General features: G+C 37.0%; 1 protein-coding gene across 10 annotated transcripts in view; it reads left to right on the top strand.

Moving 5' to 3' along the window:
- The window catches only part of CDC42BPB (CDC42 binding protein kinase beta), a 90,842-nt gene that overhangs the window by 46,219 nt on the left and 18,872 nt on the right, over positions 1 to 25,751 (top strand). For 2 of the 10 annotated variants that reach the window (XM_088057178.1, XM_088057180.1), the window contains exons 5-25: positions 2,649 to 2,797; positions 4,725 to 4,818; positions 6,166 to 6,366; positions 7,235 to 7,483; positions 8,440 to 8,519; positions 9,476 to 9,642; positions 9,729 to 9,848; positions 11,678 to 11,811; positions 13,501 to 13,743; positions 15,299 to 15,409; positions 15,881 to 16,125; positions 16,312 to 16,417; positions 16,918 to 17,042; positions 17,788 to 17,893; positions 19,502 to 19,650; positions 20,297 to 20,391; positions 20,479 to 20,558; positions 21,996 to 22,046; positions 23,128 to 23,217; positions 23,637 to 23,726; positions 24,125 to 24,230. In XM_088057178.1, coding sequence (XP_087913304.1) covers positions 2,649 to 2,797; positions 4,725 to 4,818; positions 6,166 to 6,366; positions 7,235 to 7,483; positions 8,440 to 8,519; positions 9,476 to 9,642; positions 9,729 to 9,848; positions 11,678 to 11,811; positions 13,501 to 13,743; positions 15,299 to 15,409; positions 15,881 to 16,125; positions 16,312 to 16,417; positions 16,918 to 17,042; positions 17,788 to 17,893; positions 19,502 to 19,650; positions 20,297 to 20,391; positions 20,479 to 20,558; positions 21,996 to 22,046; positions 23,128 to 23,217; positions 23,637 to 23,726; positions 24,125 to 24,230 — 2,791 coding nt within the window. The remainder of the gene's footprint in view (positions 1 to 2,648; positions 2,798 to 4,724; positions 4,819 to 6,165; positions 6,367 to 7,234; positions 7,484 to 8,439; positions 8,520 to 9,475; positions 9,643 to 9,728; positions 9,849 to 11,677; positions 11,812 to 13,500; positions 13,744 to 15,298; positions 15,410 to 15,880; positions 16,126 to 16,311; positions 16,418 to 16,917; positions 17,043 to 17,787; positions 17,894 to 19,501; positions 19,651 to 20,296; positions 20,392 to 20,478; positions 20,559 to 21,995; positions 22,047 to 23,127; positions 23,218 to 23,636; positions 23,727 to 24,124; positions 24,231 to 25,751) is intronic. The other 8 variants (XM_088057179.1, XM_088057181.1, XM_005520108.3 and 5 more) reach the window with 5 other exon arrangements.

Here is a 25,751-nt window from a genome sequence, read left to right as displayed (position 1 = left end):
TGGTCCTTGTAGAATGGAATACTCAGCTGAGAACTGTCCTGGGGTGACGTCCCTGCCACAAGAAAGAACAAAGGAAGAACAGACTGCAGAGCTTGGTTTTACAACCTGGTCCTCTGCAAGAGAAATCTCTAGGTTCCAGTATTTCCTCCCAGTGATGTTTGTACATCATATCTAGTGATTCTTAAATGCAAAATCACATAAGCTAACCCTGAGCAGATGGAGAGCCTTGTGTCTTCCCTTTGTGCTCTTCCTCCTCTGGCTGAATGATAAAGGGTTCAGAATGAGACAAAGAAAAAGTAAGATACTAACGTAGAAAAGTAGTATCTGCCTTTGGAGAGTCTAAAAGTACTTAGAGTTTTATTCTCTCCCTTTAGTATTAACAGAGCATTTTATAATGCAGAACCTAAACAAGAACTACAAAATTTTGTTAAATATATATGTTCTGGATATAATTTTCTGATTCTGCTCTTGTAGTTTAAAAACCTTTCAAGTAAATGCACCATGCATTACTGTTTTCTAAACAGCCAGATCTTAAAGGGAAACGTGGAAATGCTGCATAACTTTTTTTTGGTTCTTAAAATGCTTTCATAAGAGATAGCCTGTGTCAAGATGGGTTGAATAAACCTTTGGTGATTTAGCTGAAGCAGATATGATGGAAGTGAAACATAGTCCATGAATATTAAAAGTGAAACATAGTCCATGGATATTGAAAACTTGTATGGAACTTGAAGTTCTCCATCTCTTCCAGATTCATATCTCTTAATTTTCTTTCCCAGTCTCATTCATAAAAAAGGACATATGTGTATTTGACTGCTATCAGCCTCTCAAAGGCTTCTGGGTACTCATGAGAGTATTTTTTCCTTTGATTTCTAACTACTCTCACCGTTTGATGTAGTCACTTTCCTGGAAGAAATGCACTACTGCTAGATTTCAGCATCAGAATAGCTTTTATTTTAACCCCATAAGAAGAGAGAAGCACCTCCCGGAAAGCAGATAATTTTGAATTGAAAGATTAATAAAGTTCTGCTTCCTCATAGAGGAGATCTCACCATCTTTCTGTGATCCAAGTGCCTTTCTTCATGGGTCACTTGAGTTTGTGTTGCGTTATAAATGCTTAGGGAGCTGACAGAATTGCATTACCATGTCTCTGACAGGGAAGACATTTCGCTTCCCACAGAAGGTTCTGTATAAAGTCTCTTTTCCTTGAATTTGAGAGAAAATACTTCAAGATAATAGCCCTTTTTGAACATCAGTGGTTTCTGTCTGTAGCATTTTGTTTTCAAACATAAGTGTTGCAAGTGTACAGTGTTCAGTATATGTTCAAAGTTCCTTGGAGCAATACTCACAGATTGATATATGTGATCATTTGATGATCACAACATAAGTGATGCAATTTGCCTATCAGATTAAGCAGTACTTTGAATAAAATAGAAAAAAATACCAAAACTTGTGGCTTTTGGAGTCGCTCTTTCAATCCAAAAAAGATAGTGAGGAAATGGCTAGTATTGCACTTGATGTTCTTGGCATTTCTCTCTTCTTTAATTTGCTTCCGTTGTGGAAGATCAATCTGTGGCAGGGATGATGGGCCCTAGTTTGCTTTACTTTGAGGAGAAAAATAAGATGATGGCTTTGGAAACTTAATTCCAGGATAAGCAAAGTTAATCCTAAAACCATATATCAAATCATCTTGGGAAACATGGAACAAAATGGCTCAAGACTGGTAGTACTAGATGAAGTCATTATACTTCAAGTGATGGTCTGGATTTAGGTCGATATTGCTAGGAAATACCTGAAACATAATCCTTGTTTTGTATAAGGAACAAATAGCATGCCTGGGTCCTTTTCTTTCATGTCACTCTTATCAGTATTGGTCCTTTCCATGGCTAGGATGGTGCCTGATTGGCCTAGGAGGCTGTTTACTTTTTCACTGAAATGTATTTCAAAGAACATGAATTTTGGACTTTAAAATTTCCCACTTTAGTGCCTCTGGCTTGACAGTGCTTTTTGGCTTGTCATGGGCATCCATGTATAGTATAGTAATGTCATGTACAGTGACATCAAACTCTTGCCAGCTGTGTTATGTATCCATAATGTGGAATGTGCCGAGATGAGTATCTGAAGACGTTGATGTGATAAGTGCCAGGAACAACGACTAATATTGAAATGGTACCAAAACTACAAGTAGTGATGAAATGTGTATTTTACACTAAGCTACATCAAGTATTGACTTTAACTATACTTTTTTTTTTTCCCCCTCTTTCATCATGCTTTGGAAATTTTCAGTTTAAGAGTCAATAACATACATTAGTTCTGGTGATATCAGGTCATTTTCTCTGTGATACGAGTTAAGACAGAAATAAATCTATCCTGATTTACTTCTTTGTTGCTGCCCTATTTTATTTGGGGTTTTTAATTGTAGGAACTAAATGTTGATGTGCCATTCTTACTGTGATTATTAAAGGAATATGATACCTTTTTATACCAAGTAAATAAAAGTAAAACAGAAGACTACCAATTTTGACTACTTTCCACAGGCAAGGAAAAAAATAGTGAAAGGGTTTTTCCAGGGGTTAACTGATGAACTTCTTTTTTTTTTTTTCTTGCCAGCTGTCTCTCAGTACTTTATTGCTTTATTTCTCCATTTTCAGTATCTAGTGATGGACTACTATGTTGGTGGTGACTTGCTGACACTTCTCAGTAAGTTTGAAGACAAGCTTCCTGAAGATATGGCTAGGTTCTACATTGGTGAAATGGTGCTTGCTATACATTCCATACATGAGCTGCATTATGTGCACAGGTAAAATGGCTTCTCATTTGGCAAAAAATACATGTACAGTTATATGAAGTTAATCCCAAATTTACTGCTGTGTATACAAATGCATACAGTAGCCAAAGGCAAACTAATATAGATACATGCTTACTTTATGCTGTATAATAGCTGTATAAGATACTTTATTTTAAATACCAAGTTTTAACGGATTGATATCAGATGCAGTGACATTTATCTGAATAACCTTTTAAAATCTGTTCTGTTTTTAATCAGGGCTCTTGACTTATTCTCAATTCACTTACTAAATATTTATCTGCCTTTGTCCAAGCAACCTAGATGTTTGAAGTGGTTTGAAATGCTTTGAACTTTCTACAGATGTTTAGACATTCTGCAAAATTTATGCACAGTAAGCCCATGATAACATCAGTGCATCTACTTACCTGAGGTCATTCTCAAACAGCTTTTGTAATCAGTGGGAATGTGCTAGTTGTTTTTGCACACAAGATGTGTATTCCGAATCAGTGGCTACCATCAAGTAAACTTAGGTTGTGGTTGGTAGTAGCTGTACAGTTAAAGTTTAAAAACCATAGGGAATTCTCAACTATAATGCTTTGAACTATTCTGATTGCTTTTTGATTGCTGTTTTAAAAATTGGAAAGATATTTAAACCCTCTAAAACTCCTGTGAGTAAATATGGACTATACTTGGGGATTTAAAAATGTTACAGCCTCAGAGAAGTTCACTAGAGGCACCATTGCACCAGTTTCCAAGGAAGGTGGCCTGACTTACTGAGCAGCTACATCTCTTCATGGGGCTGAGCGAAGGTCTGTTGTGGCAATAGGAGTCAAAACATGTGCTTTGAACAGGTCATGTGCCAATACCCAAGAAATTACTGCTTGGCAACAGGAATGGATTAGGAGGAAGCATGAATGCTCTGGAGATGGTTTCAGAGACCCTTTGAGGGCTTATACGACCTGTTAGCTGTAGATAGGAGACAGTGGAGCTCAGAAAGGAGGCATTATGCCTTTCTGAACAGCAGTTCTGGTCCCTGAGGCAAGTGAAAGCTGCATGCCAAGCAGAGATTGGCTCATGCTGCAAGTGCCACTGTGAGCAGTGTTTAAAAAACAAACAAATTAGTGTATAGTTGTATATTAGTTTTCATAGTCCCCTACAACTACTGAGATTGACTTGTGCTTGTGAAATGTTGACAATATCTGGAACTGAAATATATGGAATAAGTTTAATAATGCAGAATTTCTAATGAATATGTTGAGGAAGCATAGTGACATAGTCTAATTTTCTCAGCACATTTTTTGTGTATTATCACAAGTAAATATGCATTTAAATTTATGTAGACAGGCATAGATTAGCATTTATTATTTTGTATTAATACTGCTAATGAGCAGCAGTATTAGTGACATTTCAGTAATTAATTTCAGAGCATTAGCCCTTGGTTAAATAAGGTTAATTCAAGTTTGTGTTGGAAAAATGTATCAAGTTGGCAGGATTTTTATACATATGTAAATACCCTTTACCCTTTGTTAAATCTGTCACTGTTTTTCTCACAAATGTCAAGTGTGAAGCTGGAATTCAGCACCTTAAAAATCAGCCATTGTCAGGTTCCACATCTCTGTAGCAACATATATTAAAGCACCTTATCTTTGTTTACTCCTAGTAATTCTAGTCTCCTTCTCAAAGATTAAACTGGAGGTGTTGTAGTTTTTAAGCTTTTCAACACATGTAGTGGCATTTGGAACTTAAAATGTGAAAAGAAACGCAGGTTTTATGGGGCGGCAAAACCGCTGGGTTTAAGCTTGGTCAAGAGGAGAGAGCCATAAATAGTACCATAAAAGGAGTTTACATCAGTGGTAAAATTCTATGTTATTTTGATTGCAAATCTTTACAAGCAGAGCTAATACTCTATGTTTAAATCTTTTCACTTCTATTATGACAGGGATATAAAGCCTGATAATGTTCTTTTGGACATGAACGGCCACATACGACTGGCAGACTTCGGGTCCTGTCTGAAAATGAGTGAAGATGGCACAGTATGTATGAAGCAAAATTTATTTGGGTCGCTGATAGTAGTACCTTCTAAATGAGTTGCTGATATTTAAGAGATTAGACCTCATCAGTGTGCATCAGGGATGTGATAGATTGTGAACTTTCTGACATCCTAAAAATTGAGCATACAGTATAACTCAACATACTTAAATGCATTTTTGAAATCTTCATCTCTTTGTTTTCCAGACTGCTGACCTTTTAAGTTATTTTTTGTTATATTTTTCTGCTTTTCACTTTTTCTTCTAATGACTATTGGAGTCCAAGGGGGAAGGGTGAGTGACCTGCTACACCAGTTAGGCACACACAGATGTGGAGTCACCATCCCTGTAGGTGTCTAAACAATGTGTAGATGTGACACTTGGGGACATGATTTAGGTGGACTTGTCAGTGCTCAGTTAACTGCTGGACATAATGATCTTAGAGGTCTTTTCCAAGCTAAATGATTGTTCTGATTCTATAATTAATAAACGGTTTGTTTTATATGCTTTTGACAAATGGAACAGCAACATGATGGTAATTGGCCATCTTATGCAGCAGATTGGATTTACCTCTCAAAACTGAATTGCTTGTGACAGATTTTGTTTGTTTTGCCTCATTTAGGGCACTTCCAGGGGTGCCAGTCCTGCCAAAGTATGACATGCAGCATCCTTCACTGGTTTTGGCACAAACTCACATCTTGTTGATGTTCTCTATTCATAAAATGCCTGTCAGAGCTTTACCATAAAAAATGCAAAATGAGGGGGCCATTAGAATTTAGAACATATTCCCAGAGATTAGTTTGCCTTGATGGTCAGGGCTTCCCTACTACTTTTGCACAGAGTAAATTCTCTACGTTATTCCTGTAGTACATCCAGTTGCACATAAGGCAATACACATTTGACTGATTTCTGACATAATAAAACTTACCCAATTTGTTCTGTATCTTCAAATCAAACTGTAAAATTCAGGGTTAGGACCTGATCTCCCTACTTACTCATTTTTCATTTCAACTTCTGGGCAGCAAATTGCAGTTTGAAAGTATAAACAGACACAAAGGCAAAATATATTTTGCTTTTGCTTTCTGCTTTCACAATATCTGTGATTATTTTGGGTTTCTACTGTGTTCAGAATAAAACATATCAACTGACTTTATGTAGCAGTAGAATGGAACTTAATCTTTGAAGTCTTTGTTGCTTTTTTAATATTTTCTTTGTTGTGTTGCTGTGAATTTATTGATCTCTTCCTTCTCCAGAATCATGTTGTGGTGTTTATCAGAAATACTATTGTTTGAGTGACACAATTGCTGAGAGAAACTGGAAAGTTAGGAGCATTATGTTTGCCTTATTTTTAAGGTACAGTCATCAGTAGCAGTGGGTACTCCTGACTACATCTCCCCTGAGATATTGCAAGCGATGGAAGATGGAATGGGAAAATATGGGCCTGAGTGTGACTGGTGGTCACTGGGTGTCTGCATGTATGAAATGCTGTATGGTGAAACACCCTTCTATGCAGAGTCACTGGTGGAAACCTACGGGAAGATTATGAATCATGAAGTAAGAGCTGTATTAAATCTCTTGTGTTCTGAGTTTATGTTTACAGAGAAACTTACCACATAAAGATATTGATGTAGTTGTTTGCTTTTTCACAGTGTTTTAGATTGATGTTGTGTAGGTTTCGATCCAGGTTTTAGGAGTGCTTGCTTCTGTGAACTGCAGAAATTTAATTCTTTGACAAATTGAAATTTTTCTCTAAATGCTGATTTTCTTGTTGGAAAATCTAAGCAATCATCACAAAATCAAAATTACTCAGATTTTTTCAGTCAAGAGTTATTTCAGTTGTTAGTGGTAATTACAGTTTTTAGATCTTATGTTTGCCTATGATAATAGAAATACGTTCTAAATGTAGATTATATTTTGACAAGAAAAAGAGGCATTTAACCTATATTTTGGAAAAATACATTCTTAAATGTGACAACATAAAGAATTGACTAACATCATGGGATTTTAAGAATTGAAATTAATTTTATCATGAGGAGTACATCTCCAGGACATTAGTGGACCGCTGGCTAAGAATACCAGCTTGTCTTTACTGTATGATCTTTAATATATTGTAGTACATAAAAATTCTGGTATATCTTAAAAAAAATGGTGCATTTCCTAATAGAATTACTGTAATCACAGGTCAAACATATCTGTTTTAAAGAAATTGAAAAATTATTTTTTGTACTTGAAATCCAATTTAAGACAAAAAGTCTGTCATTGAATGTATTGAATTGTGCTGTGTCATTGCTCACTGTAACTAGAATAATATTTGATTATTCATTTCCAGTTTTATTGGTGTAATTTATGGCTTTTTTGCAACTACAGTTGAAAGTTCTGGAATTAATTCCCTCTCTAAAAATTTATCTGTTTTGTTTTTTAGGAACGATTTCAGTTTCCATCCCATGTTACAGATGTATCTGAAGAAGCAAAAGATCTTATTCAGCGACTTATCTGCAGCAGGGAGCGTAGGCTGGGACAGAATGGAATAGAGGATTTTAAGTCTCATGCATTTTTTGAAGGACTTAATTGGGATAACATCCGAAACCTAGAAGCACCTTACATTCCAGAAGTTAGCAGCCCTTCTGACACCTCAAACTTTGATGTAGATGATGATGTACTAAGAAATCCAGTGAGTCTTTGTTTTTAAATATTACTAATGGAAGTATGGATCTTTGCTGCACTGTAAGGTAGTAGTGAGAACTTACTTCAAAATAAATAGATGAAAAATATGTCACTCCAAATGTGAAAAATTCAAGTTTTTCATCTCTTTGCATTTTGTCTTATCAGAAATCATGAGCTGCTTTTTTAAGTGGTGGCACTTGCCAGACTGCATTACTCTTCTATGGTCAAAGTTAAAACATATTTAGGTAGGGAAAAAAGCCCCTCAGTTACCCTTTTAGTTCACTTTTACAAGGAGCTAGTAATTGGATTTATGCCTTTTCAAAGGTGAAAAAAAAATACACCTTTAGAAATACACATATATTCTTTGTGAGGCTTGCAAGCAATGCTGTCCAAGTGAGAGGACTCATCCTGCTACTTCTCTGCTGACTTAAGAAGCGGGAGGTTGGTTCTTGGAGTAGGGAGCATTGGTGTTCAACTCCTCCATTCTTGCTGTCTTGTAGCTTACAAATGTGTCAGGAGGAGTAGAGAGCTTTTGTGGTAATTTGTTCATTGGCTTGTATTCCAAGAAATTAGGAGCTTTTGGCACATTTTTTGATTACATGTCTGACAGTAACTAGAACACTAACACTAACAGCATGCATTTTGGTGCCAGGTCACTTTTAATTAGGAACTTGAAATTTTGGGTTTCCTTTTACTGGCTGCATTGTGCTTTGAACTTGTTGAAATGCTGCCCTTTCAAGTGCCAGTTCAAGAGGCTCCGAAATTCAAGTCATTCTATTAGGCGACCTAATCTGAAATAAAGCTTGTCCAGGGGCAGTGGAGCATAACTGCCAATTGTCAGTTGGTGTATTAAGAAAAATCTTTCCATTAGCTGTCTCTCTTTTAGCTGTTGAGGCTCAGTGAAATGCCTTTCACTCTGTATGTGTTCTCTCTTGGGTTTTCATGCACGTTGTTTTCATGCAGGAAGTGGTGCCACCAAGTTCTCATACAGGCTTTTCTGGATTGCATTTACCATTTGTTGGGTTTACATACACAACTGACAGGTAAGCAAAGGATATGTTTTATAAAGGAAACTTGTTTCCCAAATGCAGCTAATTCCTGGGAATTCTCATTTTTATAGTTTGCTTTCCATAGGTATACCTGTTGCCAAACCCTTATTCCTTGTTGTTGGTTTTTTTCCAAATGTCTGAACATATTTTGATCCTGTTTGCCAAGATTAGGTGCTGTTGTATTTAATATTTTTTCTATTTGAAATGAAAGAAAGTTAAGGGACTAGATGTGTCAGTTGCAGTTTCTGCATTGAGAGGCTGAGCGCAAGTCTTGTCCGTACTGGACATCTGCCAGGAGTGTTCAGGATTTTCTCATGGCTCCACTGTCCTGCTGGTAGACCAAGTTAACACAGAGGATGTTATGAGCATGGACAAAGTGGCTCACTTTGCATATCTTTAAAATGTCTTCCATCTGACTTCAGAGAGCTCACAAACATTTGCTTGTGTCTGATGTAAGAGTATTCTGGCCAGTTTATTATTCCATTAATTCTCTTTGCTAGGGTTTGTTGCCCCATGAACCTAAAACACACGTCATCCTTCTCACAGTGAGATCATGTGCCTTAATTTAAATCCATCTTTGCCATGCTTTAAACTAAACTTCTGGGGTTGTCCCTCAGCCATCTCAGTGCAGGTACACTTACCTGCTTCCATTTCTGCCAAGTACCTTTAAGCTTTGGCATGGGAGAGTTAACATTTTCAATCATATAGGCAGTTTGTGAAGGTATATCTGCATCACTGAAGTCCTGCATGCAGGTATCTTAATTCTACAGCAGCATGCACAGTAGCTAGGGAATAATAACTTTACCCTGAGAATTGTCTCTACAGTAACAATTACTGCACTAATTGTACTGTAAATTTAAGGTGCGTATTTGGTGGAATCCCAGCATGTGCCAGCTATAGACTGCTGTGAGTATTTATTAAAATGTCCTAACTTAGGTATTTCTTTTCAGTTCTTTATCTGATAGAGGCACTTTAAAGAGTGTACTGCAGTCTGACACTGTAACCAAAGATATGGATGTACAGCGAGATTTAAAGAACACTTCACAAATAGAAGGCTATGAAAAGAAAATACGGAAATTAGAACAAGAAAATACGGATTTGAACAGAAAACTACAAGGTTAGTGGTTTATATTTTAGATTCTTAGTTCTGCTCACTGGAATATATTTTATTGAAAATCTTTTCCTTTTTTTATGGATTTTAAGAATCTACACAGACAGTGCAGAACCTCCAAGGTCCAGTGTGTGTTACGGCAAATACAAGCCGTGATAAGGAGATTAAAAAACTAAATGAAGAAATTGAACGGTTGAAGAACAAATTAACAGGTAAGCCTCCAGCATGGTAATTATAGTAATGCAATTTACTTTGCAATAAGTAGAATTAATGTTCTTGAGGTATTTAAAAAACAAAGTTTTTTTTTAAAGCCTTGTTCAATATTAAGAGGCATTTAAGTTTTTTCCAGATGAGTGCTTAACTAGTTCTTCCACTTGCTTGGCTTGATAGCACGTACTAGCATGGGAAGTCCAGAGTGTGATGAATTGTGAAGATGGATTTAGTTAAATATTTTGTGTGATATTCATTTCCCTAAAAATCTCAGGAGATTCTGTTCTTACTCCTCCATTTGGGGAGGAGTATTGTGTTGGAGAGGTTTTACTTGGAGGCAGGTGTGAGAGGCAGAAGTCTGGTTGCTCTTTAGTTACATAAAAGAGTAGATGGGGGGATGTGTAGTAGTAGTTCACATTTAAATATTTCTGAGCTTCTGCTCCCTTTGTGTTTCTGTGTTTGGTGATGCATTAATTAGGAAGCACTGAGCGGTGCAGAAAAACAAATACTGGCATCTGTCCCAAGGGAAGACTGACTCACCCATATCACTGAAAATCTGTTGCTTGACAATGCTATTAGTTTATCCATGCAAACCTCCTGTTAGCACCTAATTTTTAAGTGGGAATCAGTGATAAACAAAGTGGTAGTTTTGAATACTAATGACTTGGCTGAGAGTTTTATAGAGGCCTATATAATGTGAGTTCAGATGCTGAGTTGCTGATGCCAATTTTTTTAGAATATTTCTTCCCCATTTCATTTGACAATATACCCTTTTTGTAGGTGTATGCACTGCAAAAATCAGCTCCACTCTCCAACATAGATTATCATTCCAAAAAAGCTATTCTTGCGTATTCTGAAATTAGGTTTGAATCGCAATAGTTAGGTTAAGATTCTTCTTTTGCATTCAGGTTTTTCTAGAAATAAAGATTTATTCTTTCAGGTTTATCTAGTTCTTCAACCAGTGATGTCCTGTTAAATATAAATTCTAGAAGTATGTTCTGATTTAAAAAGGAGTAGCATTAGTTCATATAGGGTGGGAGGACATTTGTTCTGAACTGAGGAAGGGAATAATACTTCAAGCATTACAGCATTGCTTGGGATCATGAACATTTTCCTGTTCTGCCACAGATATCAGTGGAACTTGAGTGAGACAATTATTCCCTGTGAAATTTCTTATTTATTTGTTTAATAAAAGTAGTAATTAAAACCAAATAGAGAATGGTAGTTCATTTTCTTAGAATTAGTAAGACTGAGCAGGAGTATATAAAGGTGGCTATGTTGGGTTTTTTGCACTTAAAACCAATAATTTTAAATCAAATTTCTTTAGTTGTCCTTGTAAGTAAAGCGAGAACAAGCTGCCAAGACTATGGGCAGTCAGGTCTCCAGGTTACCTTGTGCAAGATGGTATTTCTTTCCCAAACTATTTATTAGTTCTTATCTAGAAAATAAATAGTCCTTGCATGTCTTGCTGGATGTACTAATGACTGTTGCCCTTTTGTTGAATAATGAAAACTATTTGGGAAACACATTACTAGAACTGGAATTGTCACATTTCAAGTTTATTTTAGTATTTTCAAGGGTTAGAAGTTGTGTTCCTCAAAAACAAAGCCCTGTGCTAAGTTTTTTTTCACTTAGAGATCACCATCTTTGGGACTGAAAAAAAATTATTTTGAACCAGATGTCCCAAAGTTACTTTAAACAGTCTAAAATGGTGGGAGTAGGAAAGAAGTTGATTTTCCAAGCACAGTGATGCCAATTTGCATGTGTAATGTGGCTTGTTTTATTGGTGTTAATTTGGGACCAGTTACCTTTCATATGTATTAATCTCCAGATATAAGTAAACTGGAAGCTCAGCTTGCGGATGCGGTGGCTTTTCGACAAGAACATGAAGACTCCATACACAAGTTGAAAGGACTAGAAAAGCAGTGCAGAGTACTGAGGCAAGAAAAGGAGGACCTTCATAAGGTATTGATCCAAAGACAGATAATTATAAAAATGGTAATGTGAAGTATTTCTAGAGCAGTTATGTTGTGATTGCAATTTTAGTGTTTTAAATTCTGCTTTTCAAAACTATGCAGAAATGTTAGGGAACCTGTTCAGCAGTACAATAGCTTTCCAAAGTATCACACTCTCTTTTTTGGAAGTTGATGGGCTTCTTATTTCAAATGTGTTCTGCTAGATGAAACAAACACCTAAAGAATGGTTTTAATTAAGCTGTTTAATTATTCTTAATTGTTTCAGTAGAAGTCTGAGGGCAATCAAGAGAGACCTCAGAGCTTTGGGATGACTTGTTAAGGGACCAGGAACACAAGTATTGTTCTCCTTCATTCTTCCAGTTTCAGGGTATGATGAGGGAGGAAACAGACCCAGCAGATACCTGGCTGGTATCCCTGGCAGAATTATGGGGTTTTTGACCATGGGTCAGTTTACATGACACCAGCCCTGCTGGTGACATTTGGGGTACACATGTTGATTTAGGGGAAAAGGATGTTTGCACGGAAGTTAGCAGGGCTCATGGAAAGGACCATTTACTCTTTTTTATACCAAAAGGTAAATTATTCCTCAAGGCTAATGTTGACTTTCATGTAATCATTGAGTTTATTTGCTGCTGTGTACATTATCCCTTTGTTTGCTTCCTAAAATTACCAGTATTTCAGTTTTAAGTCAGCAACATATTTTGTAGTAAAGTAAATAGGGATTTGCATGTACTACCTACCACTTTCAATAATAGTAAAAAAAGATACACGTATTGGAATAACTAGTTTTGCAGAAGTCTACCAGCCATATTGGTCCTGAGCATTCATATATATCCAAAAGTAATCCATGGGCCAGAATTTCTGGGCTGTTTGTACACTAGAATTGAATAGTCCCTCTTCTGTTGGTTAACCACCAGTAGATGTTATTTGCCAGAGCGTACGAGTAGCAGAGAAGGTGGCTCTGCTGCTTCTGGTCTGAACAAATGCTTTTTGGGAAGTTAATCTTCCTGCAATGCTCCTACTAATGGCAGATATTTTTAGAATTCTGTTGTATAGTATACATTTATTTTGTTGTGTCGTTCTGCTCTTGTTCTTGTTTTCTCCTCCCACTCTCAAATGATTTTATGTCAAACATTCTATTTGTATTTTAATCCTGTTAATTTTTGTTAACTACTTTCTGTAAAGGAAATATTTTTTTATACTTCCAATTAAAGTATTAAGAGGTTCAAAATTTGTTTTAAGAAATCTTCCTCAGTTTTCTGAAAAATGTCACGTTTGCTGCAGTACAGTCAGTGCTGGTACAGTTTATTTGATGTCTCTCCCAAATCTGATATCCGCTAAAGCATTCCTTTAAACAAGGTTACAAATGTGCGGTACATGGTGGTAATCTAAAATCAAGTTATTTAGAAGTGAGGTGGCTTTGTGTAGTCACATTTATAAGAAAGACTTCTGGGATACCAAAGGTAGCTTCGGAGCTGCCACACTAGAGGCAGACTAGTGACTGTTTTTGTATGTCACTGCAGCTGCTTAGTTAAACAATTGTGTAAATTAAGAATTAGAAATCTTTAGTAGTTATGTGAGGTGGTCAAAACAAGCTTTTGTAGTTTCTTTCTTTTTGGAAAAAAAATATATGGAGTCCAAATAACTCTTTTTTTATTATATATTTTTTTTAAACCAGCAACTTGTAGAAGCCTCAGAGAGATTAAAGATGCAGTCCAAGGAGCTGAGGGATGCCCACCAACAAAGGAAGCTGGCTGTGCAGGAGTTCTCTGAGCTCAGTGAGAGGATGGGAGACCTGCGCTCCCAAAAGCAGAAGCTGTCCCGGCAACTCCGTGACAAAGAGGAAGAGTTGGAAGTGAGCATGCAGAAAATCGATGCTCTGCGACAGGATGTCCGTAAATCAGAGAAGATAAGAAAAGAGGTATAGTGATAAAATCTCTAGGACTCATGTGTTTCAGCTGCTGCTTGCCCAGTACCTCATATGTGATTGTATTGAAAAACTGGGATAGTCGTCTGGGGATATTCGTGGGGTTTTTTATTTGCAGTCAAACTGATTTGAATCTTGAGGAAAGTATTCTTGCTTGTATGCCCAGTTTATTAGTTCTGGTGTTTTGATTCTTGTAGAGTCTTGACTCACAGTCAGCTTGAAACCTATAAAGCTCATTGAGTGTCTTCATGTGCTCTGAGGTCGGAGTATTCTGACCTCATTGTTTTTTTAACTGAATGTTTTTCTTCAGCTGAAGGGAGGAATAGTGATACAAAACTAAATATGTGGTTTTCCTTCCTCTGTAGTTAAGTCATAGTATCTGTAATATCTTTAAGCAAATTAATTTCCAATTAGTATTCTAGGCAATTTATAGTTTTACATGAGACGAAGTGGATAGCCAGAAGAGGGCATAAGGAAAAACTACTGTGGTTAATCTGGAGTGTTTTAATCACTGAAAAATCATCCTGTTTTCGGTGTGCTCTGGGTGAAGCATAGAAGAGAAATTCAAGAGTTCTATAAGCATTGCTAGAAAACTTCTGGCAAATTGAAGGGTAGTCTATGAAAATGTAGTGGATAATGAAGTTTCTAAGGCTTTTATCCATGAACAAGACATGATAGTTGACTGGGAATTGATGAATTGCTGTGGCATCTCATCTCTAGAGTAGAGTGCAGTAGGCTTTCAAGTGTTGTTGCTAATGCAGTTAAATATTTTCATGCAGAGCTTTAAAACTCTCCTGTCTTCGTTCTTAAAAAATTCTCTCTACTCCCTTTCATAACAGTTGTATCAATCTTCTATTCAGAACACGGTGTAGAAGTTCATTATCTTGTCTCACAGTTCTAGCTACAATCCTTTTAAAAACAACTTTGCTGGTTTAATTTGAACACAGGAAAACAAATCTTACTCTTCCTGTCAGGGTTTGAAACTATGCTGCTATTGCTTGAATTCCAGCAGTTGCCTTAGTTGCCACCAAATCTAAATTGTCTTTCTGATAAACTTTCTGAAGTCAATAAATAGATGATCAAGCTTATTTTGTTCCATAATTGCAGAGTAAAAATATTCATGTTCATATTTAAAGCATTTTGCAGTAATTTGGTTCTAAGGTTGATATTTTTAAGCTGCCTTGTTTAGATACTGAGGCATGGAGCTGACCTGTAAATGTGGGAGACATTCTTCTTTCTCAGCTGCAGTGTCTTCCTCATGCCATTTCCTTCTCTTTGCTGCAATAGAGGATGTGCAGTCGTCCCTGAATGGGCTTGATGTAGTTCACATCAGTACAGTCATAAAATAATAGTTCTATGCATGTGACAGATGGATGCCTGAATCATTGAAGGCAAAACAATTATCATGACGTTCTGAAATGGTTGTTATACTTGTGTAACTTAAAATAGAAATAAGTAAAACTTGCTGCTAGGCCGTGTGGAGGAAAGGAAATTAATGATACAGATAGTGTTATCTTGTGTTGAAATGACCTAAAATGATTCATTGCAGTTGGAAGCCCAACTTGAGGAAGTCGTAGCAGAAGCATCAAAAGAACGCAAGCTCCGTGAGCACAGCGAGGTTTTCTCCAAACAACTGGAAAATGAACTGGAAGCTCTAAAGGTTACTAACTCTAAAACTAAACTCTAAATGGTTTTTGACAAATATTTACTCATGGCCCAGAAGCTGCAATAGTTTGGCTTGCTCAGCTGTTGATACCAGTGGGAGACTTAAAAACTACAGCATTACTAGAAACCTGACTTAACCTGTCCAGATTTATTTGCCTATTTTGCTTGAAAGCCTTTAATTTCTGGATACTAATGTCTTGAAAATATTCAGTTTATATAAATTCTAAGCAGCTACTAAACCAATGCGATCCAAATCTGTTACCTCTGCAAGCCGTTTCAGCCCCTTATTCAGGTCATGTAAGCAGAGCAGTCACAATGCTGGCAGACCGACACCTTTTAAATCACTTGCTGCCCAAATAAAAATTTTTCCAAAGTGCCACCAATTGAACAACTCTGACTTTTAAGAATATTCTCAAAATAAAAAGATCATAGCTTCTCCCTGATGGTTTCTCCTCTTGTTCTGCAGCTGAAGCAGGGAGGCCGGGTAGCTGGTGCCACACTGGAACATCAGCAGGAACTTTCCAAAGTTAAGTCTGAGCTGGAAAAGAAAATCTTATTTTATGAAGAGGAGTTGGTCCGACGAGAAGCATCACATGTATTGGAAGTAAAAAATGTTAAAAAGGAAGTACATGATTCAGAGAGCCATCAGCTTGCACTCCAGAAAGAGATCATGATATTAAAGGATAAATTAGAGAAAACAAAGCGAGAGAGGTAAATTTTTGGGCATACTTCCCTCACTATGGATTTCTTTTTGTTGTGTCTATGTATTGCATTGCATGTGTGCCTGTGCAGGCTGGTATTTCACCCTGACTCTCTGTATTCCATTTTTAAAGTCCCAGTCTACAGGTTCAGCAGTGTGACAGTGTAAGTGTTTCTATTTCTTGCCCTTCTCTTTAGGCACAGTGAAATGGAGGAAGCAGTAGGAACAATGAAGGAGAAATATGAGCGTGAAAGATCTATGCTCTTGGAAGATAACAAAAAACTAACAACAGAAAATGAGAGGGTAATTATTTCAAGAAACACAAATTCTTTATTCATTAGTCTCTGATGTTGAAGTAGTGTACTCTGATCAGAATAGTATCTGTGAATGTTCAGGCACTATCTGAATTTTAAAAATGTCATTTTTGCCATATAAATACTAGAGATTTAGCAACATAGTAGTACCTTTAGCATCTTGGTACTCTGCTCTTTGGGGGATTGATTCCCACAATTAAGAGGACACCACCCTTTGATTTTTCATGAAGGCTGCAAAGATGGAACATTGACACACACTGTCTGCCTTCCTGGTGGTTTACAGTTAAACCTTTTTCCTCTCTGACCTCTACAATTTTTGGTTTTCCTTTGTTTTAGATTATTTTGTGTGAACTGATAGTTCTGTAAAAAGAAGCCCATCCAGATAGCCCAGGGTGGTCTTGTCGGTTCAGATTCTAAACGCGTGTAGGCACATATATAAAAAGTCTGAAACTGACCTAAGTCACAAGTGAAACTAATCTCTTGTTTCAGCTCTGCTCCTTCGTGGACAAACTAACAGCACAGAACAGACAGCTGGAAGATGAGCTCCAAGATCTAGCAGCAAAGAAAGAGTCTGTTGCTCACTGGGAAGCTCAGATTGCAGAAATCATTCAATGGTATGTGCTGGTTAGAGATCCAGATATGGCCACTTTCAACTTCTGAAATACTGATTGGTTTTTTTGGTTTTTTTTTTTACACATAGCTAGGCCTTGTCTGTGTCTGAGATCAGCAAAAGCATGGTACTTCTGAGTGTTGATTTTGTTAAAATTGCCAGATGCCACTGAAACAAGTACAAAGCAGAGTCCTGGTGTCAGCTTTCTTCAGTCTCTAAAGTGATTGTTAAGTCATCCAATTTGAAATATTTTGATAAATTCATTCAGGAGGTTGGTCATGAATTAAAAGATCAACCTTAACATATAGAAACTCACTAGGTGTACCGGACAAGCACTTAGTATTTCCACTCTTCTCCCCTATATAATTCACTGTTTTAGCAAGCTGTGTGCAAGAATTTCAGTGTGCAAAACAAAAAGGACTGGAAGGTAGCCCTTATAAAAACGGAGCAAGTAATATGCAGATTATTTTCATATAACAGTGAATCTCTGCAGAACTCTTGCTAATGGCAAAAGGGGAGTTTCAGTTTCCCTGGAAACTGCCACAATCAAGAAAATCAGATAAAAGAAAAATCTAAAGCAGGCAATCTGAGATGTATTCAGTTTTCTGTTGCTGGGAGAGTTTTCCCTGCTCTTTTCATTCCTGTTATGTCCCTAAACCCAGTACAGAAACTGATAATTTGGTGATACAGTATTTGATGCTGTGTGCCATGAAACTGCTAAGTTATGGGTTTTTGTAATTGCACAACAGGGTAAGTGATGAGAAGGATGCTCGTGGCTATCTCCAGGCATTAGCTTCCAAGATGACAGAAGAACTAGAATCATTGAGAAGTTCCAGTCTGGGGTCACGAACACTGGTAAGGAAATAGGAGACATTCAAGATATTCTGGGCATGTCTGAGAAGCTATAGTTTTGTAGCTAAAAAGAATCAATCTTCTGCTCTGCTTTGTAGTACTTCATAAGCTACTGCTTACAAATTCAAATAGGTAATCTGATCAGAATTTGATAATTACAGGGGGCAGTTGTTTCATACCAATATCTGCCATCACAGATATTAAACACTACAGAGGAGAGAACAATAACTTAAACAATCAAAGGGGAGTACAGAAATATACCTAACTATGTATATGCAATTGAATAATTGCAGTGAGACAACAAAGTAAGTTTTATTCTGTGAAAAAATGCTATCTAGCTTGTACCAGTACAAACTAAGGACACACAGAACATGTGGCCTTGTTTACATGCAGAACAATGAGACCTTTGTGCTACAGTTTTCCCATACAGTAGTAACATGAATTCCCCAAAATTTAATAGAAGAGCTCTCATAAAGAAATACGTTTTCAAAGAGATAAACACCTGCATAAGGAAAGGAAGAGCCATTTGCAGCTTGGCTCAGGAGCCCACATCCCTACTCTACTGCCAATCACCAGTCTGCCGTGATCTGTCTGCTGCTGGTTTATGCATATGAGAGGTTGCTCACCCCTTCCAAACCTATGAATATGAGAGAATAAGAGAAAGTTTTATTTCTGTGAGTTGACATTCATCTGCGTCATCAGGAGACAATTACAATATTGAGAGGTTTAACGGGAAGAAAGATTGGATCAAATGCAGTTTGCATTTTTATCTTAGCTACTGCCAGAATAAAGAACACTGCCTGTTCTTTATATTATAACTGGTTTTGTAACTTCTACAGAACCTGCTCTAAGGCAGTTACTTCTTAACATAAAAAGTGCTTCTCAATTTTCATGACTTTTATTTGCAAGTTCATCTATGACTAGAGAGGCATTCATTAGGGAATATCAGAAATGTAGTCCACACAGAAAAATGCCTGGAAAAGCTCAGAATATTAGCTTTTAGGGAGGAATATTAGCTAGTAGGGAGGAATTGCATGGTTTATGCTGAAGTACAGCATACATTACATGTATGTAGCATGTTATATGTATAATAGCATATATGGTATATGCTGCTTACCAAGCATAAGACTTAGGCAAGTGTTCCAGGTATCTTGGACATCTCAAGACCCAGATTCTTTCTTCCTTTTTTAATTCTTATGGTTTTGCTACACTTGGTATGTTTTATGTTAGTATGTTTCAATTAAATGTTGACATTTATCTCATCTTTGAAAGTCCATTATAGCACTGTGCAGGCTTTACACTCAGTTCTAGACTGGATAGTGAAAACTAATAATTTCCAGTGGGTTCTGTCTGCTTGACTTCCATGCTCAGTGATCCAGCATTTTGGTTTCCAGCATATTGTGTTAATGGTGTAACCAATATTAAAATTGCTCATTACTTCATTTTCGTGTCATGAAGACTGACTATTGACTACTTTTCATGCAGCAGGTATGCTGTTCATAGCTGATTAAAAGAGCATTATCTGAACCAGTGTGAAAGCTAATTTATGTCTTTGGACAAGAACAGAAATATCCTTAGTTGATAGTAATATCCAGTAACTTACTGCAACAGGATCCTCTTTGGAAAGTGCGGCGCAGTCAGAAGTTGGATATGTCAGCAAGGCTGGAATTACAGTCGGCCCTTGATGCAGAAATTCGTGCCAAACAGCTAGTTCAAGAAGAGCTACGGAAAGTTAAAGATGCAAACATATCTTTTGAAAGGTAATGATGGTTTTGGTTCTGTTGGGGGATTAGTGTGCTGATCTAAACTGCTGATTGGAATAGCAGCAACTTCCTTAAAATGGCCTCTTGTGCCTGGGATATTGGACTCTGGGAGAGAGAATCCATTCTGCACACTACACATTTATTACATAGTCAAATGAGAACTGTTAAAATTTCTTCAAGTAAACACTTCACTGATATACTAAGTTATAAATCTTGGGCATCTGAGAAAAACTAAGTGTAAGAGCAAATTCAAAGCAAATTCAGTAACTTTTCTTTGAGTAACTGGAGAGTTAGACATGTTCTTGGGAATTAAAAGTCAAAGTTCTATTAGAATAATTTTGTTTAGCAGATAACTGCAGTGATAGCAGAAATCTTAAGTACAGTGTTAAATATCTAGTCAAGTAATGAGGTGTCTGTTCAGGGGAAAAGTAATTATCCGTAAAAGAAATCACTTAAAAAAAACCCCAATGCCCCTCAGAAAAACCCAAAATTACCCCCAAAAAAACCCCAAACAAACAAACAAACAAACAAAAAAGACTTTTTCTGAAAATCTGAGATGTAGCACCAGAAATTAACCTTGTGTACTGGCATTCCTGCCTTTGAGACATTTCAGATTACATTTCAATCATATTTTTTACTTTAGTAAATTAAAGGAATCAGAAGCAAAAAATAGAGAACTGTTGGAAGAGATGGAAGGTTTGAAGAAAAAAATGGAAGAAAAATACAGAACAGATTCAGGTAATTAAATTTACTGTGTTCTAACAGAGTTCTAACGCAACCTGTGATGTTACCTTTTAGCTAAGCCTCTTCTGCTTTTGGTTTTAGGTCTCAAACTTCCAGACTTTCAAGATTCCATTTTTGACTATTTCAACACCTCTCCTCTTGCACGTGATTTGACTTTCAGAGTGAGTTATTACATAAAATAACTACAAAAATGAGATAACTGAATTATATTTTTATTATCTAAAAGTAACTCTTAGGCACTGTATGGCAGATTGATATCTTACATATTAGCCAAATCAGCGTAGCACAGGATGCCCAGTAGATGTCAGATTGCTTGGCATTTTGTAGAGAAGCTCACACCTCTGGGAAATATTCTCAGAAGTTCACTTTAATTATTTCTCATTCTAGCTTCTTTGTTTAGGTTAATCTCAAACATTTGCTAAATTAAACATATTCAGGGTTTTTTGAAAATGCTGGCACACCCTGTTACAAATAAGGAATTAAATGCTTTGCAGTTGGAAGATGCTGGTTTTTACAAGGAAAAGTGTTCACACAGTTCAAAGAGTGCTTAAACAGATACGTAGAATTGTTGGCTCCAGATCTTAATGGAGTGGTTAGAGGAGAAGAAGCTGGGAAGAGAATCAGAAGACCCACAGATGTTGGTATAAGTTTATCATGACACACCCTGTGATCCTTAGAAAACGAATCATACAAATCACAGCTCCAAGTAGGCGTTTCACTTTAAATGATTTGTGCATTCCCTGAGGAAGCAGCTGTTAAACACAACATTGAATCACATTTCCTTACTTCCTGAACTCTTGATCCTTGAAGATTTTTCTGTTTTTTTTAAAAAACTTTATTTTGCAAAGCGTAGATAGTCTTGTTTTTTTAGGATAAAACCACAAACTTGGAGTGAAACGAATGATATGTTTATGAAGTGGTGTTCAAGGGGCTCAGGTCAAAACCTCATCAATCTGGTTAGATTTTTCTATCCGAGATGTTACTCTCTCTTTCTTATTTTTCTACTGTTTTTTCAGTTGTCACTGTTGCTAAAAACAAAAAGCCTATGGACATACTGTGATATTTTCATACAGTTTGTGTATTTGCTGTTCCCAGTCACAAAATGTCTGTGCTGCCTTTCTGTTGAAGCAGCAAGGTGTGCTTTATGGGTGACCAGGAGGGGAGAGAGAGATGCATGATATATGCTACTTTCTCAATACTAACTTTTATCTGCTGACCTTGATACTTTAAAACATTGCTTTAAAAAGTACCAGATAGATGTAAAACAGTAACATGTAAAATATCAAGCCCAAAAGTAAATAAGGTTCTATTCTATGGACCTTGAAATAAACACATATTCTCTGTGGAAACGCAGGTGGCATTTTCTGATGAATTACATTAAAGTTGCTGATACTGTGCATAGTAACTTACCTTTTTTTTTTCTTCACATGTACTTAAAAAGATATTTTGTATCATCTGCTTTGGGGTTAATTTAGTTTGAATGAGTGTCATTTGGCCATATAAAATACTTTATTTAGCTAGTCAACTAATACGCTATCTGAAGTTTTCCTGTGGGTGATAAGCAATCGTTTTTATCCCTCATATCTGTTACAACAAAGGATTCTGTTTCTTCTTCGTCTACATCTTCTCTGCTAGCCTTTTGGGAAGAAGTAAGTTTTTGTTAGTAGTTATGTGTCCTTACTATGTTGTGACCTGTCTTAGTAAGAATGGCCCTCTAAAACTAGATATTTTGCTTCCTTAATTTCTTTGTAACTTAATCCACTAAACCTCTTTGAGGCTTACTGTTTTATAGTTTGACTAGCTATATAGCTAAAGCTGAATCACACAGTATTTTGAAGTTGTTCGTATTACATATTGTGCAATTTGATCTTAAATGGCCCAGCCCTTCCAATCAATTTGCAATGAAACAAAAAAAACAAGTATCTGAACAAATTTAGTGAGCTAACTGAACTTGAGACGTCTTGCTGTCTAAACTGGCTGGGAAGTGAGTGATTCATTACTTGTTGCCTTTAGTGCTAATTATATCATTGATGTGAAGTCTAATCTCATGTTTGTTAATCACAGTTTTCGTGATGTCCTGAGAGTACAGTAATACAGAATCTTACTTCCACACCCAGCTGCTTTAGCTCTGGAATTGTAGCATACTTCCCCCTTGTGCTGGCAATTAGTAGTTGCTAATTTAAGTGTGAAATTAATAGATGGCTTGTAATGGATGCTAGCTTTAAATGTTAGTGAAATATAAGACACTGTGATTAAGTAGACGTGATTCTTTTAATGACAGAGGCAAATCATTCTTAAACAACATTTTAAAGATTGAGTATTACTACTTTAAGATTTTTTCTTGTGGTAGACTTGCTGGCTTCTGTATGCTAGAAAAATCCTAGTGTAGCAAGCTACCATGAGAAATTAGCTATTTTAGGGATGATTGCCAGGCTACTCAAACATGATTCCATACCTGCAAGCAAGAGATTAGACACAGCCTTGCTGGGAGAATACAACTGTTAAAGCATTTATGCTGTCTACTATGAGATTTTGCATTTCAGTACTTCCAGTTTTTCCATCAGGTGTCAGGGTTTGTTTGGAGGAAAGATCTTTTTTCAGAATGGATGTTAAATGTATGTGTACTTCATATAGAATTTGGCACTGGGTCTTGTTTCCATTTTGTTGACACGAGGATACTTCATCAGATATGTGGTATCTAATCTAACATGTTTGCTGTCACTTTTGCAGACCAGCTCTATTAGTGAGCAGGAAATGCAGGGTCCCAAGTCAGAAGTTTCACCATCTACTTCAGTTGTAACTGCAGAGCAACAACAAGAAGTAAGAGACCCATTATTTTACCCTGAAGAGTAACTCACCCAAAAGTCTCTCTGTCTTGTTCACAATAAATACATACTGCAGCATTCATTATGAAGAAGCAGGATTGAATGCTGTATTTGCAATGTCTCAGTGTTAATTGCACCTGCTTTGAGGACAGTTGCAAATGAAACCTTTTTTGTTGGCTTTGTGTATGTTGATGTACCTCATTTTCATGTTTTCTGTATTGCTGCTTGTTTGTTAGTGTGCAGGCTTTCCTGTGAGTGCTTTAAAACACAATCTATTTCTATTAAATCAGAATGGCAATGTATACAATAATTAAATTTCTGATAATTTTCAAAAAGGAAAAAAAATCAGAACAACAAGCTTTGCCACCCCAGTCTTGAAACAAATTCTTGAAGCCTTATTTTGCTCAATTACAGTTTCTTGTGATTCAGGAACCAATTCGGCTTCAGAGGATGCCTGCTGCTCCTTCCCCCACCATTCAGTCCATTTCTCTAGCTGTACCAAAGGTAGGGGGATGTGCTAACCTTATTCTAAAGAACAAAGGAAAAAAAAAATCATTAATAAATTAGCCCTCTGTGTTTTCTTGTCCTGTTTGGGTTTGTCATGTGTGTGTTTTTGTTAGACCTGTGTTTTTAATCAAATGTTTCCACATGCATATCAGTGGGTTTTGTGTTGTTGGAAGGGATGACAAAACATGGTTGTAGTTTTGGGTTTGAGTGTCTTTTGGAGTTGGAAATAAAACCCTTACTGTTGTCTTGCAGCAACTGCTACAAGATGCATTTACATAAGAGAAGCCCAAGCTTCATAATATACACACTGATATACTGGAGGGTGGTGGAGGGAGGTGCTTGCATTACTTAAGTCCAGAAAATTAAGTTATTTTTATCTTGACTGTATCTTTCAGCCTAAAGCTCACCAGCTCAATATCAAGTCGTTCACAAGCCCCACTCAATGTAGTCATTGCACCTCTCTCATGGTGGGATTAGTTCGACAAGGTTATGCCTGTGATGGTGAGTTGGTGAAACTTTTTGTGAATTTTCAGCAAGCTCCTAAAAAAAACACATCCCAATGTATTTTAAGACAACCATTTCTTTGGGGAGAGAATAAAAGAGAGGAGTGGCTGCCACTGGATGATTTTCCCTTCTGTTGCATCAGAGCATATTCCTGAAGTCTCTTTAGAAGAATGATGATGTATGATGAAGTATGGTTTCCTTGCATATTGTTAATTAATTCTACTAAAGTTAGTGCTGCTGGAGTGCAAAGGAAGGGGTAAGGAAGGCAGGACTGGTTTCTTTTGTTGTACTAGAGAAAAATGCAGAAATGATCAGGTGGCATGAATCTGATTATGTCTATTTTATTCTGGTCATAAACCCCATATGCTGGAAGGATGTTTGCTCAGTTATTTGGCCTGTAGCCTGTCTTGCTGTCCATTAGTTTTATTTAAAATGCTTTCTCTGATGCATATATCACTACTGAATTCCATGTTTGAGTATATGGAGGTATTTTCATTTGAAAACACTCACTGTATATTGATGAATATATGAACTCAGTTAAATAGGCCACAAATTCATGTAGTATGCATACTACAGTATAAATAAGTTTATTTCTGTGCCCAGCTTAGTTCTTGCTAGTGGCAGCCTCTCCACTGACACCCGCAGTATCACATGCAGATTGCCTCATCTGCGCTTCAGGGCTTTTTTCCTGGCAGATCTTCTGGTGGCAGTTCTTCCCCAGGAGGACCTATCAGTCTGCCAGCACTTGCCCTGGGGCTGCCTTTTGTCTCCTGTTGCTGACAGTTCTGAACTCTTGTTTTGCATGTCTTCTTGCAAGCTTGAAACTGTCTTTTTCCTTTAGTGTAGCTATCAGCTTCACTCTTCTTTTGTCTTGTGTATTTTGATTAAGCTCTGCATCGTTAGTTTTCCATTTTGCCTAATCTACAGCAGAAGTTGTTTGCTACAGGAAAAACTAAAATCACATTGATATAAAAATGGAGATGACTCCAATAGAGCAAAACTTTGCCAAATGTTCCCCTCTCAATCACTTGCATTTCCCAGTTCCTCCTCTTTCTCATCCTGGAGACTATGGTAAAATACATCTACTCTTAGAGAAAACTGGAACTGACTCTATCCTGTGGATTTTCCCTGTTCTGTAACTGGTGTACAATCCCAAATAATCATGATGCCTCCTTAAAGAACTGAATTTATTACCTGGTCCTGGGGAGCACCTACAGTACTTTGTGTGTATGACTTTTTGGTACCCCTGCCCTCCTGAGAGCAGACAGTAGCTCAAAGAACAAGCCAGGCAACCTGCTCTGGGCTGCCCCCTCAGGTATCATCAGGAGGAGGTTTGTTGCCCTGTCTGTGGCTGTAACAGAAGCAGGCTGTTTCCAGGTTTTTTTGAATCCTTTGACACTTCATAATTAAAGAACGGGATGTACCTAGGATATCTGCCAGATTCCCACTTCTGAGAATATGGTTAGAAGGAAACACAGGACAAATCAGAATGTCATGCCCCTCTCTCCCTGTTTTCCC

The sequence above is a fragment of the Pseudopodoces humilis genome, chromosome 7, assembly GCF_049639895.1.
Source record: "Pseudopodoces humilis isolate 2021_Gansu_Grassland_sample_001 chromosome 7, ASM4963989v1, whole genome shotgun sequence".
Classification (NCBI taxonomy): Eukaryota; Metazoa; Chordata; class Aves; order Passeriformes; family Paridae; genus Pseudopodoces; species Pseudopodoces humilis.
Note: the sequence above shows the minus strand (reverse complement) of the source record. Positions and strands in the feature narration are given on the sequence as shown.